General features: G+C 45.0%; 1 protein-coding gene across 1 annotated transcript; it reads right to left on the reverse strand.

Moving 5' to 3' along the window:
- Positions 1-343: 343 nt before the first annotated feature.
- On the reverse strand, positions 344-8076 carry LOC136835884 (cyclin-dependent kinase inhibitor 1C-like). The gene is made up of 2 exons (XM_067103138.1): positions 6000-8076; positions 344-5465 (listed from the first exon to the last, which is right to left on the reverse strand). The coding sequence occupies exon 2, from the start codon at positions 4313-4315 to the stop codon at positions 3821-3823; it is 495 nt and encodes a 164-aa protein (XP_066959239.1). The 5' UTR covers positions 4316-5465; positions 6000-8076; the 3' UTR covers positions 344-3820.
- Between the last annotated feature and the right edge of the window lie 5015 nt (positions 8077-13091).

Here is a 13091-nt window from a genome sequence, read left to right on the forward strand (position 1 = left end):
ACATATTTCCTTTTTTCATTCGTTAATTGCCCTTCAATTCTTAGAGGGCCTATTTCTAATCTTCTTTTATTCATCTTTTTTGCATATGAATAAAAAATTTTGGGGTTTTGCTTGAAATTTTGTAGGGTCTTTTCTTCTAGGACCCATTTTTCATTTTCTTTTGACTGTATAATCTTATGTTCTGCATTTTCTATCTTACTTTTTAGTTCCATCACTTTCCATGCATTCTTTTCTTTTGCAAGACCTTTTTTCTACTTTCTGATTTTCTGGAACAAGATCCCTCTGTCTCTTGGTATGCGTGACTGATGTTTACTTTTTTTCTTCGGTATATATTTTTCCACTATTTCCTCTAATATTTTATATAATATATCCATATTTGCCTGTATATTATCACTTACGAATATGTTTTCCCATTCTTTGTTTAGTTCTTTATTCATTTTTGACCAATTTATATTCTTACTATATAAATTGTATTTTCCATATCCTTCCCATTTTTTCATCTCTTGCTTATCTCTGTTTTCATGTGCTTTGGAACGGACTGTTAGTTCTATGACATTATGGTCCGAAATACTCGTATTATACAAAATTATTTCTTTAACATAGTTCACCTCGTTCACAAATACTAGGTCTAGAATATTATCCTTTCTTGCTGGCAGGTGATTTATTTACTGAATGTTATGTTCTAGAAGCATATCTAATAGCTTTTCAAATTGCCTCTTATCTTCTGCGCTACTATTACTCTCTTTTTTATATGTATAAATACAACCACAGTCTCCTATTCGTTCTTTTCATTCTACGAAAGGAAAGTTAAAGTCTCCGGATAGGAGTATAGTCCAGTCTTTGTGATTTCTACATATATCATCCTATTAAGAGGTTCCTGTTGTCCATCCACCAGTCTAAGTCCTCTCTCACCTCCTCGGAAAGAGGGATGGGAAAGGACTGGGGGTCTCGAGACTGAGACCAAAACTCCTTCAGTTTCCACTGCAGAGACTGAAGGTGAAGACGCCCATGAGGGACCAGCTTCTCCAATGACAACAGGTGACCAATGCCGACTTGCCACTGCCGAGCTGGCTGTTCCTGTCAAGACAGAAAAAGCTGTGCCACCTTCCTGAAGCTGCTGATACAAGAGTCTGAGGGGAAGACTTTCACTGCTACTGTATCTATCAGCATGCCCAGGTACTTTATCCTCTGCTTGGAGGTGAGATCCAACTTCTTGAGATTTACTACAATCCCAAGATTGCAGCAAATCTCGAGAAGCCAATAGCAACTGCAAGCGGGAGCTCGCCAGGACCAGCCAGTTGTCAAGATACCTCAACAGATGTGTCCCATGCAAATCGGCCCAAGCTGACACAGGGTGAACAATCTCATGAACACCTGGGGAACAGTCACGAGTCCAAAACAGAGTGCCCTGAATCAAAAGACCATCTCCCCGAGGATAAAGCGAAGGTACTTGCGAGAGGACGGGTGAATGGGTATTTGAAAATACGCATCCTTCAAGTCCACTGTAAGCATGAAGTCGTTCTCCCTGATGGAGGCGAGCACAGATCGCGCCGTCTCCATCGTGAACCAGGTCTGGCGAATGAAACAGTTCAAGGGAGAGAGGTCTATGACTGGTCTCCAACCCCCCGAGGCTTTCTCTACGAGAGAGATCCAGCTGTAAAAGCCTGGGGACCAATCCGACACGACTTCTACAGCACCCTTGCTCAACATGGCTTGCACTTCTTGCATTAGTGCTATTTCCTTCGATGATCCAGGTAAGTAGGTATGAAGATGGACCGGAGAGATGGTGAGGGCTGGCTGAGACTCGAAGGGGAGTATATATCCCTCCTGAAGGACATACACTATCCAGGTCTCAGCTTCGTATCGCTGCCATGTTGCCCAATGGCTCGACAGACAACCCCCCACCTTTGGCAGCAGCTGGAGGGGAACACTGCCCCTAGCTTTTCCCCTTCTTCTTCCCCTTGCCACCTTTACCAGACTGGAAAGTGGGCTGAAAGGGGCATGACTGCCCACCCTTTCCAGAGGAAGAAGAAAGCTGGTTATTCCCACAGGATCCCTTCAAAGTCTGGGACTTCTTAGGGGCCAAGGAAAAGCTAGCCTGTCCCTAAGGCCAGGCTGCAGTGAAGCGCGAAGACCCAGAGGTCTTAGCCACTACCTGGTGGACAAGACAGTCACTACCATCAGCCCAACATTTGTCCACCACAGCATCTGCCAACTCCCGAGGGAAGAGAGGGGTAGAACCCAGCAATGGTCCGTTCCATAGGGTCATTGCCGACCCGGGTGCCACAGACCTGGTGAAGCGAGAAAGAACAGCGTCTCTTCACTTGAGAACCAGGTTGGCCCACAGGTTTGCTGTCTGGTGGGCAAGGTAGGAAATGGCTCTTCTTTCACCAGGAAGGACTCCGCTTTCGGTTGGACCACAGATCCAACCAGGAGACTGCCTGGAGAGCCGCCATGGCAGTGGCTTCCAGGGTTGCTGCCTCCTGCTGCGAAAGGGAGATACCTTCTGCAGTAAGCTGCTGCAACAAGAGACCCAGGCCTAGACACACCAGGTCTGGGTCAACCTGTTTAAGCAGCATTGCCCTTCCGAGGGCGTGTAGAATTGCTCCTGTCAAGGCAGAGGAGGGGGGGAAGCAACTTGTCAGAGCGGTTCAAACGAAGCTAATTGTTGCCCAGACACAAGACCAGTCACCTGATCGAGAACCCCCTCGGCAAGTATGGACCTTGGCAGCTCCACCGAAACCTTGGGTTCCTTCTTCGGACCCCAGAAGGATTCAAGGGGCGAGGGATGATCCATAGATGAGGCTGCAGTCCCTTCCCCGAGGTCGTTGTGCTGATGAATCAGTGCAATGACCTCTGCAAAAGTCCTCTGTATCTTGGGGGTGTCTGCATCCTGGGGAAGAGGACCCTCGAGTCCTCCCAGGGCACAGTCCTACTGGTCTACTCTCCCTGCAGGAGAGAGCCTTGGCAGACCCCTGGGATCCGTCCTACACTACACAGGCGTACGATCTGGTCGATCCAAGGACCAAGCCAAGAGTGTAGACTTTTGTAGTCAAACTCCAGGGAGACGACTCACCAGAGTTCCTCCTGTCCTACTCGACCCTCCTAGGGGAAGCCCAGGAGGCTGAGGGGGCAGGCAAGGAGAATCGGGCACCCTCACCGGTCGTGCTGGCAGAACCAACAGGAGCAGCAGGCTGAGAGCAGTCACCAACCCACGGTGATGACGGCAACTCAGGTCGAGGAGAATGCTTTCACTTCTGCAAAAAGTTGTCTCAAGGAGAGCCAGGCTGGCCACGTGAACGTAACCGGGGACTGGGCGGGCGGAGTCAAGCATGCAGCTGGCTGGTGAGAACTTGCACTGTCCTCTTGACGGGCCCCAGTTTTCTTCAAGGCCGGGACCTCACGAGAAGACTGAACAGGGGACCTCTTCGCTGTCTCGCCAGGTGTTCGGACTCAAGAGGCCGAAGCACCTACCCAGGAACCTTGCTTGGCACTCGGAGAAGTGCTAGTAGGAAGAACCAAGACACTTAGGCGTGGCAAAGGGTGTGCAAACCGAGGTCTTGCACGCCCTTGGCTCCCAAAATGGCAGACCTGGGGGTCACTGATTTGGTTCCCTGACCCAAGGGCCGGGAAGAGCCGACGAGAGATCCCACTGCCTCCCCTGTGGAGGGAGGCAGTCCCTTAGAAGTCAAAGGCAGGATTTCTTTGCGGGGGGGAGGAAGAGATAGCCTTCTTCTCCTTCCACCGACAAGCCTCGGAAGAAGGAGGGGAAGAGGTAGCAGATGACGAAGACGACGACTAAGATGAAGACGATGATACCTTACGAGACCTCTTCTTCGACTTCTTCTTCATCACCTTCTTCAGGATGGCGGTCAGGTCCCCATCCAGTTGGGAGCTCAGCAGAAGATGCAGGAGCACCCAGGGAGGCCAGGGAAGAAGGAGCAACCCAGGCAGCAGAGACGTCAACGACAGCGCCAGAGGCGACCGGGGCAGTCAGTGCAGCATGGGAGCCAGGGAAGCCAGGAGCTGCGACATTAGCGGCCAGCATGGGCGGGGCAGGTGCAGGAGCCAGGCCGGGCCGAGAGCCAGGTAAGTCAGGAGCCGGGACCGGAGTGGGGAACGTGCGGAAGTCAGCAACAGCAGGAACTGCGAGGTAGGGCATGGTTGAAGTCACTATGCTGGAGGGACCTGGCTGGGATAGTGGGGCCAGAACACCAGGTGGCAGCAGCACAGCAGGGTGGGAAGCAGGTGCAGCTGTTACCTGGGTACCCAGATGAGAGGCGACAGTCACCGGCATCTTGGCGAAAGCAGTCATGGTGACAGTACATGTACTAGCTGTAGCCACAGCGTGGGTCACCACTGGCGCGCCAGACAGGTGAGACAGCAGACCCTCCAGGCGGACCCAGGTGGAGCCAGGTAGAAGCAAGGTCTGGAGCCCGCCCACTGAGAGAAGTCTCTACCGTCAAACCTGAAGACGAAGTCGGGTCAATAAAGGGAGACTCCACTCACTCCGAGGGGAAACGTTTCCCGCCCGGAGTGAAGAGAGGTCCCTGAGAGGATGTCCCAACTGTCCACCCCCTGTGACCTTCAACACCCGACGAAGCGAGCGAAGAAGACGAAGGGGAGTCCTCACCCGAAGGAGAGGCAGCAAGAAGGGGAAGCTTGCCGGGAGAGAGAAACGATCGCGGCGGGTTAGCCACCAAGGGAGTAACCGATGGCGTGTAACCCTCGGATGACACCTTGGCAGGCTTCCTTTGGTACTGTCTCCTCTCTTCAAACTTCACCCATTGCTCAGCAGACCAGGAACAACTCTCAGAACAAGATGAAGTACGTAACACACACGGCCCCTGCAAGAGGAGCAAAGGGCGTGTGGGTCCACGTCAATACTAGAGTGAAAGCTATTACATTTCTTACCGCCAACCCCAGGTCACACACGCGGGAAAGGCAGGCTCATGAGGTTTATCAAGGGCTTTCATAATTAAAGCACAAAACAACAAGAAAAAGGTCCCATTGGGAAGAGGCAGCTCAACAGAAGTCTGGGCAGAGTGTGAAGCAAACACGTCCACACCCGATGACGGCTGAAAGCAAATTGGAATGTTTACATCTAGGCAGGGGGGACTCCTGCCTCCCGGACAGTAATTAATTGCCTAACCACCTTGTTCAAAAGTTCAACGGCCGTTTCCAGCTTCGCTGAAAGTAATTCCTAATGTAAAGGACCAACGGTTTGTGTATTGTGTCGGAACAAAAAAATATTCAATATGGCAGAGTAATATAAACCAAGACTAGACCTATTTGTGAGCATTCGTGATTATCCATCATATATATACGTGGGCTAATTCACTCTTTAAAGTGAGAACAAAATGTTATTCAACAAACTAATGGAACGAAATAAAACAAGAGTAGACTATACATATTTATTCACTGTTAACATTGTATGTTAACAGTGAATAAGAGCCACTCCTTCACTGGACATCTTGGTAATTCTAAGCCGGCTGTCCGCGGTGAGCTAGACTATGGCAATTGACGTTTTCCTATGTTATTTTACTTCCTTTAGAGGAATTTAAAGTAATATTTTGTCGGCCGGCTGTAACTAAGCTGTCATTGACCTTTGAAGACTACACGACTTGTATTACCTAACGTGGGGTAGGTCTAAGCCGGCATTCCGCGGCAAGCCCCCCCACCTCCATAGCTAATACGGCAAAATTGTAACCAGTAAACCCCCCTAAAAATACCAACCTAACGTACCCTAGAGGTGTTTACTGGTTACAATTTTGCCGTATTAGTTATGGAGGGGAGGTGGGGGGGCTTGTCGCGGAATGCCGGCTTAGACCTACCCCGCGTTAGGTACTTAAGTCGTGTAGTCTTCAAAGGTCAATTACGGTATATTTACAGCCGGCCGACAAAATATGACTTTAGATTCTTGTAAAGCAAGTAAAATAACATAGAAAAACGCCAATTGCCACAGTCTAGCTCACCGCGGACAGCCGGCTTAGAATTACCGACATCTTTTTTAGATGTTTAGTTTTTTGCTGCTATCACCAAGCCACTGTCGGCCGATGCCACGGATGCTACAGGGAAATTATTCAAAAAAGCATGTCCTTAGTGGTGAAGGGATGCCTGCACAGGTAGACCTGTGCAGGTAGGCCTACACCTGATCGTTAGTGGCAGCCGTAACCAAACTTATGCAGTCCAAACTTAGGCCTACTTAACACAACTAGCCTACCTTAAGCTAGGTTGCCAAAAATTCTCGTTTTAGGTACCTGGTGGCTTAGCGCATCATTAAAATTCACGCACAGCGAGGGGTCACAACTGACTTCGGGGGTCCAAGGGGTCGAAGCCCCTTCCCGCCTGGTTTAGGTCACGGCGTCCGTGGTTAGGTTAGGTCTTATTCCCTCTGAAATGCCCACTAGACCTACAGTAACCCTGAACCCCTCACTCTGCAGTCGCTCAATAATTTTTAATCTACTGTCGACTCTCGACCAATTGGGGGAACGTGTCAAAGTTGACGACGGCGGCCTTAGCCTTGGCCAGCCTAGGTTATGTGAATTCCCTTCTGAAGTGTTGCAAAAAATGACAGTGTTACCTTCTTAGCTGTCGTTTCCAACAAAAAGTAATAGGCTTCACTGGACGGAATTGTTTTAAGCACTTGTCATGAAAATGTTTAGGAAAACATCCTGCACAAAGCTAGCTGCACTAATTCAAATTGTCAACTTAATTAGCCATGGCATTTCACAGTTCCTCAGCCAATGTTCGCCAGAGTCAGACATACACAGTTGCGGGCAGAATTACAACTTTCTGTTTATTATCCATTTCTTCTAACACTGATTTGCTCGCTTTCAATTGCTTCTTCAGCGTATTCGATTCTTGTTTTAATGTCACCTTTAAAAGTTACTTTATCTTAAAAACTTCACTAATTTTAATGTCTGTTTCATATCAAAGACCTCAACCCTTTCATGAAATTCATACTTGGAATAAATCTTTGAGAGATCCAAATCACTAATGTTCCCTTGGAGTCTCATGGCTTTGTCCAACTACAACCTGATAATTATAGTGTTACTTTATCACTTACTTTTTATTAATGAAAATCAACAAGTTATCTTCTAAATTTTAAATAGGATATTAACAAGTCACCATTTTACTGTATTTATTTTTTTGTTGCTTCTTTATTGTTTTTTTATCCATTTTCCCTTCTTTGTTGGTACTGGTACTCAGTACTATGTTTCTAGCTTTAGTTGTCAATGCTTCTTTGGCTTACATAATTCTTAACTCTCATTGCTAGTCTTACGTATTTTCCAAAATAGCCTCTCCTGAAGTTCGTTTTCAGGTCCAGCATCTTTAGCATTCATTATAATATCAGTTTTTTTTTTTTTTGGCTTCATTTTCTTTATGCACTGATTCTCATTGAAAACTTCTATCAACATCAGCTTATTCTAACGTCTTTACAATCCCATTTCGATTTTTGTCTTTGTTTCTTCTCCGATAACTTTTTGTCATATTTTCTCATTTACTCTATTTCTAGGTTTCATTTAGCTAACATGCATTTAAGTTCAACATCTGTTGCATTTTCCCTAGTTCTTTCGTGTCTTTTTTTTTTCAAGTGGTTGCCCCAGTCCTCTATGTAAGCAAAGAATGCAAGGACCACAGTTGTTCCATATATCTTTTGTCTCACTTCTAATTCAGTCCCCTTACATATTAGTTTCTTTTAACATGCGCTCTACCTTCTGATTTCTCGTCTTAATATCCATTTCGTCTGAGCCATTTCTGTGTACCATTCTCCTAGATATTGTATTCTTTTACAATACTAGATGAACAGTTTTCCATGACCTCTTAAGTGCACTGCTGACTTATTGGGCTTAGGAACCGCATGTCTCATTTGCTGACTTTAGGTTTCCATATTTTCTTCCCTTTTAGTGAGCTCCTCTTCCGTCGTGCTGATTTTAGGCAACCATTCTCAAGGAGGACTACAGCCTCATCAGTTCTTCTCTTGACATTGTCACCCGATCCCATTCATTTACATTCTTCACATCTTATATCTTGAGATATTCATGGCCTTTTATCATTTTAAATAATATAGCTGCTATCCATTGTAGTTATTACTCTTCTGACCATACCAGTTAATTCCCATCAGTGCGTCTGTACTTCAGAAGAAGGCTTTACATTAAACTTCGCAGACCATCAATTCAGATATGCTAACAAATATAACAGTTGGTTCTTTACCAGTATAGTCAATTGTTATAATTCTAAAAGATATTTTTAATGCTGAATTTATTTGCTTTTCAGTAAGCCACCGAAGGTTTAAGTATAAAATACTTATGAAGAAATTAAGTAATTCGATTGCCTGTTGTGATGTTTTACTTCTTGATATAAGAGATTATATTTCTTTTATATGATTACAAAATACATCAAACCACATACCCAAAGTAAGTCATACACCTCAAGTCTTTTGCCTCTCTCCTATTTTCCTTTTTCATCTCCTGCATGTCCAGAGCAACATTCTTCTATTCTTCTTCTTCTCAACCGACAGTACTAGTTACATAGGCTACTGTGACTCTCAACCTTATTTTCATACTTATGTGTGCTATGAATTTAGAGGTAGCAATCATTCGGAAGTATGGATAGAGGAAAACTTACAGAAGAGCTGTGGAAACGACAGCTTTATCCAAATGCCTATAATTAGTTTAATCGTCAGCATTCATAACATGACGCAAGGTCATTCTGATTTTTTTTTTTTTATGGAATGAGGCAATAATGCAGTTGTTCGAGGTACTGATCCTTTGAATGACTTACCTTCTGATAACATTTCCAGAGTTGAATACTCTCCACCGATCAGTCATTCAATACTTGTGGTACTCTGGGAATGCCCATGGCTTCGGTAAATTGTCACCACAAATGTCTTTCTGTCGAGAGTTTCCTCAGGCCTTCTGAATGTCCTTCTTCTACTTCCCCTTTCTATGATCTCAGCCTTATCTCCGTAGGTCTACCCTTCCTGAGCCTTCCTTTAGCAGTCTGCCTAGTACGTACGTACCTCCTGCACCAGTTAGCATTCTCTCATGTAAATGTGCCAGTACACGTCTTCAAATTGATCAGGAGACTCCACTCCGGTTACTTCTTCCAATACAAAATTGCAGCAGTTTCTTTTCTTACTTGATACTCCAAATAGCATACTCCATATATGGTGAGAAACGCAATTCCACAAAGAAACTGTACAATGGGTCTAGTAATGTATAATGAAATCTTTAGTTTAGAATGTGAGAGCTTTTCGGAAAAACTAAAATATGAGAGGTTTTCGGAAAAACTAAAAGAATGCTATCATCAGGAAACCTTATGCTTTATGGCCATTGCCCATAAATAACTTAACTAAACAACAAGCGCATATTTTTGGGGTTGCCATTCAATATGGTCATTTAATTACGCTAAAATCCTGTTGCTTTAAACTGTAACAAACTCACGATGAGGAAAATCGTTTGGTTGAACCGTATACTTTTGGGGTTCATAGACGAAAGTTGACGCAATATTTTGATCAATAGTTTGTCACCCACGACTCCATTTTTTTTTAACAAATTGTTCAGCTGTCATTTGACCGTTGTCGTGGGAAAGCGCACCAGCTTTTCATATCTGCACACCTCATCTTCCCTCACTCACCCATACACCTCCCACTTTCCCCACATCCTCCATTTCCAACACCACCTGAGCCTCTTTAATTGCAATGTTCTCCTATTGATATGGCTGCTACTTCTCTGCTGAGATCTTATGAAAAAATGGAACTTTTTAGCATCCAAGAAATATATGATTTCCATACGTTTTGCCTGTTGGTTAGCAGGGCCTATGATTAAATCTGAGTGGGGCTCGAATGAGGATCTAGTGTCTCAAACGATTATTTGACAGAATTACCTCCTTTATATTGTTTTTAGTAAATGTATCACCGTACGCTTTTTCTTGTCATGGATGTAGGTTGGCTATGGAAGCAAGGATGCGAAATATCGAACTCAGACGGTGAATAATTTTATATCAAAATTTCGCATCAGTACTCTAGAGGCCGCCTTAAAAATGCGCAATGCATCAAATTTTTTGGCTCAGTGCGCAAAAAGTGTTGATAATCTAGCAACTCTCTTATAAAGGAAAATGGAGTTGACATCATTTTCACACGAGGTATGAAAATAAATTATAATTTAACTCAGGTTTATCTTGAAAGATGATACAAAATTGCAAGTAAAAAAAATCAGCCTTGATATTTAGAACAAACAAAATGCGGAACAAACAAAAATGATCAAATCGCTCTTGATGGGGTCTATCTTGATTTCATGAATAAAGCAATGAAAGAAGTGAGAATATGTGGAAACAATGATCAAAATAAGACACAAGAAGTTTATATACAGAATGGAATAGTGATAAAAGCCAAGAGGAAAATATTCATTAAAACAACAAATTGCTTTTCTCAAGAGTGCATGTGCAAATTATCTGACATAAATTGAGAGAAAAAGTATTGTGAAAGGAAAATAATTGTTAAATTTGTAAGAAATACGGGAAAACCTTGGTATAATGTTCTTGCTGCACAAGGAAAATTCGACAAATTATGAAACAACTTTTTTCGAATCTAAATCCTGAAAACAGGAACTTACAAAGAGAATTTGTTATTCCGTAGTAAGATGGAAAAAAGGATGTAGGAGAGACCATAAAATTATAAACTGTGGGGAAATTGAGAAGGAGATGGGAAATGACTGAATATAATAGATTGTACGACTCAAAAATTTACCTGTGGTGGATGTATAACTTCTTGATGAGCTGTTACAGAGCGTGTATTCTCAACCACTACTATTTAGTTCTGTGCGACGATAATCTGCGAGTAATAACGATTCACTGAGTTTTGTCAGCAATTCTTCAACTTTTATTTAAAGATGGGCGCCGAGGTGAATTATAACAAAATTGGCGAAGAACTTGAGAAACAAGAACTCGATGTAGGTTCATTATCCATTATAATAGTAGTGTACATGTCTAGGATATCCTACGGCAGCGTAGTCTAGGCTAGTGGCTAGCCTGTCGTATCCACAAGTATCCAGGGCTACCCTATGCAAGATCGTAATTTAGCCTATGTAGCCTACAGTAAATGGCCAGGCCTAGCTGGATCTGTGCAGTCAGACAGTGTTAAACTTTAAGGCTGTGCGTATTGGGATTAGCATTGTCTTCAGACTATTACAAAGCTAGGAATCCTAGCTGTGGCGTAGCTACATGCAGCCTAAACTAGGCTAGTATCTCGTTAGGCTAGGAATACCTAGCCTAGAAACCATGGTCTTTCTGAGATGCCAGTTTTTTTTTTGTGTAATTCTAACCATTTTAACTTCTGTGTTGACCACAAATCTGCCAGCCTATCCATCCTAAAAAATACTACTGTTGGGTTTGTGGACAGATGGAGTGGATGTCCCATAAGTCTGAGTGCACCACCCTTTATGTTTTGAATTCATTACCTGATAGGCTAGTCTGTATGTTATTAATGGTAAAACTTTACTTTAGTTGCGCAGGCTGATTCCCGCCAGTCACAGACCGGGTCAAGTTACGGAGTTTTGGGGGGAGATCGGGGCAGGGGGGTTATCCTAAGTTAGGTTAGGTAGGTAAGCTCTGGTTAGGTCAGGACCTGGCATTATAGGAAAGGTTATGTCTGTTTATGTATGAGGAACCTGTCCCGGTCAACATCTGGTGGGAATCAGGCCTCGCAACTAAAGTAAAGTTGTTCGACATGATATACAAACCGTTGGTCCTTTACATTAGGAATTACTTTCAACGTAGGCTGGAAACAGCCGTTAAACTCTTGAGCAAGGTGGTTAGGCAGTAACTACCGCCAGGTAGGCAGGAATACCTTCCTGCCCGGGTGTAAACATTCTGGTTAGCTTTCAGCCGTCATGTGTTGCAGACGTGGTTTCGGATCTCTTTGCCTCTTTGCCTGACTGTCATTAAGCTCTTTTATTCCGGTGGGATCTTCCTGTGTTTTTGTGTATATATTGCGTGTATCTCTCTCCTTTGCCCTCTTCACTCGCTCGTCGGGCGACCTCTTCTAGGGTACCTCCTCTCACTGCGTAGGGCAGTTCCCCTTGTAGCGAGAGGAGTCTCCCTCTACTAATCAGCTTTGCTTTTTCTTTCAGGTTGACAGTGAGCATCGCAGATGCAGCAGTAGTTGGCTGGATATCTCAGGGGATGTCTTACATGATGGAGTCCCGACGTTCATTCATTGTTGCTTTGGGACCGACCATAGTAGCTGGTTGGAATGACAGTTCCACGTCGGGATCGTTCCGACATTGTTCCCACCAATGTGGATCGATCGCTGTCATTGCTGGCCTTTATGTATGCCGTGGCACTTCCTCAGGCGTATCTGTGGTCCATCTGCTCCTGCTGTTTCCTGTGTTATGCTCCTGTTAACTCGACGACAGTCTCTGGGTGGCTCTTTCTGGTCTCCTGCTGCAGCCGCCCTGATTGTTCCTGTTGCTGCTGGTGACTTTCATGTGATGTTCCTGGCCGTTGCTGTAGCTCCTGCCTTCCGAACCGCTTCTGTAGCTCCTGCATCGGCTGTCCTGATCATGCCTGCTGCTTCTCCTGGTGGTCGTGCCTGGGGCCACTTCTGTTGTGTTCCTGCCCAGCTGCCCTGGAGGTTATGATGTCCGCCATCCTGTAGAAGTTGTCAGAGTGAAGGTGAGGGAAGTCACCCTGTGGAAGCGATGTTCCTGGCCATTGCGGTAACTTCTGCCTTCCGAACTGCTGCTTTAACTCCTGCATCAGCTGTCCTGATTATGCCTGCTACTTCTCTTGGTGATCGTGCCCGGGGCCACTTTCGTTGTGTTCATGCCTAGCTGCCCTGGAGGTTACGATGTCCGCCATTCTGTAGAAGTTGTTGGAGTGAAGGTGAAGGAAGTCGCCTTGTGGAAGCGACGTTCCTGGCCATTGCGGAAGCTCCTGCCTTCCGAACCACTACCGTAGCCCCTGCATCAGCTGTCCTGATTATGCCTGCTGCTTCTCTTGGTGGTGGTGTCCTGGGCCTCTTCTGTTGTGTTCCTGCCTAGCTGGCCTGGAGGTTACATGTTTTGTGTCTACCATCCTGTAGAAGA

This window comes from Macrobrachium rosenbergii, chromosome 1, assembly GCF_040412425.1.
Source record: "Macrobrachium rosenbergii isolate ZJJX-2024 chromosome 1, ASM4041242v1, whole genome shotgun sequence".
In the NCBI taxonomy this organism is placed as follows: Eukaryota; Metazoa; Arthropoda; class Malacostraca; order Decapoda; family Palaemonidae; genus Macrobrachium; species Macrobrachium rosenbergii.

Bases quoted from the DNA above. Each gene is read 5' to 3' on its own strand.
- LOC136835884 (XM_067103138.1), bottom strand. From the start codon at position 4,315: ATGACTGCTTTCGCCAAGATGCCGGTGACTGTCGCCTCTCATCTGGGT.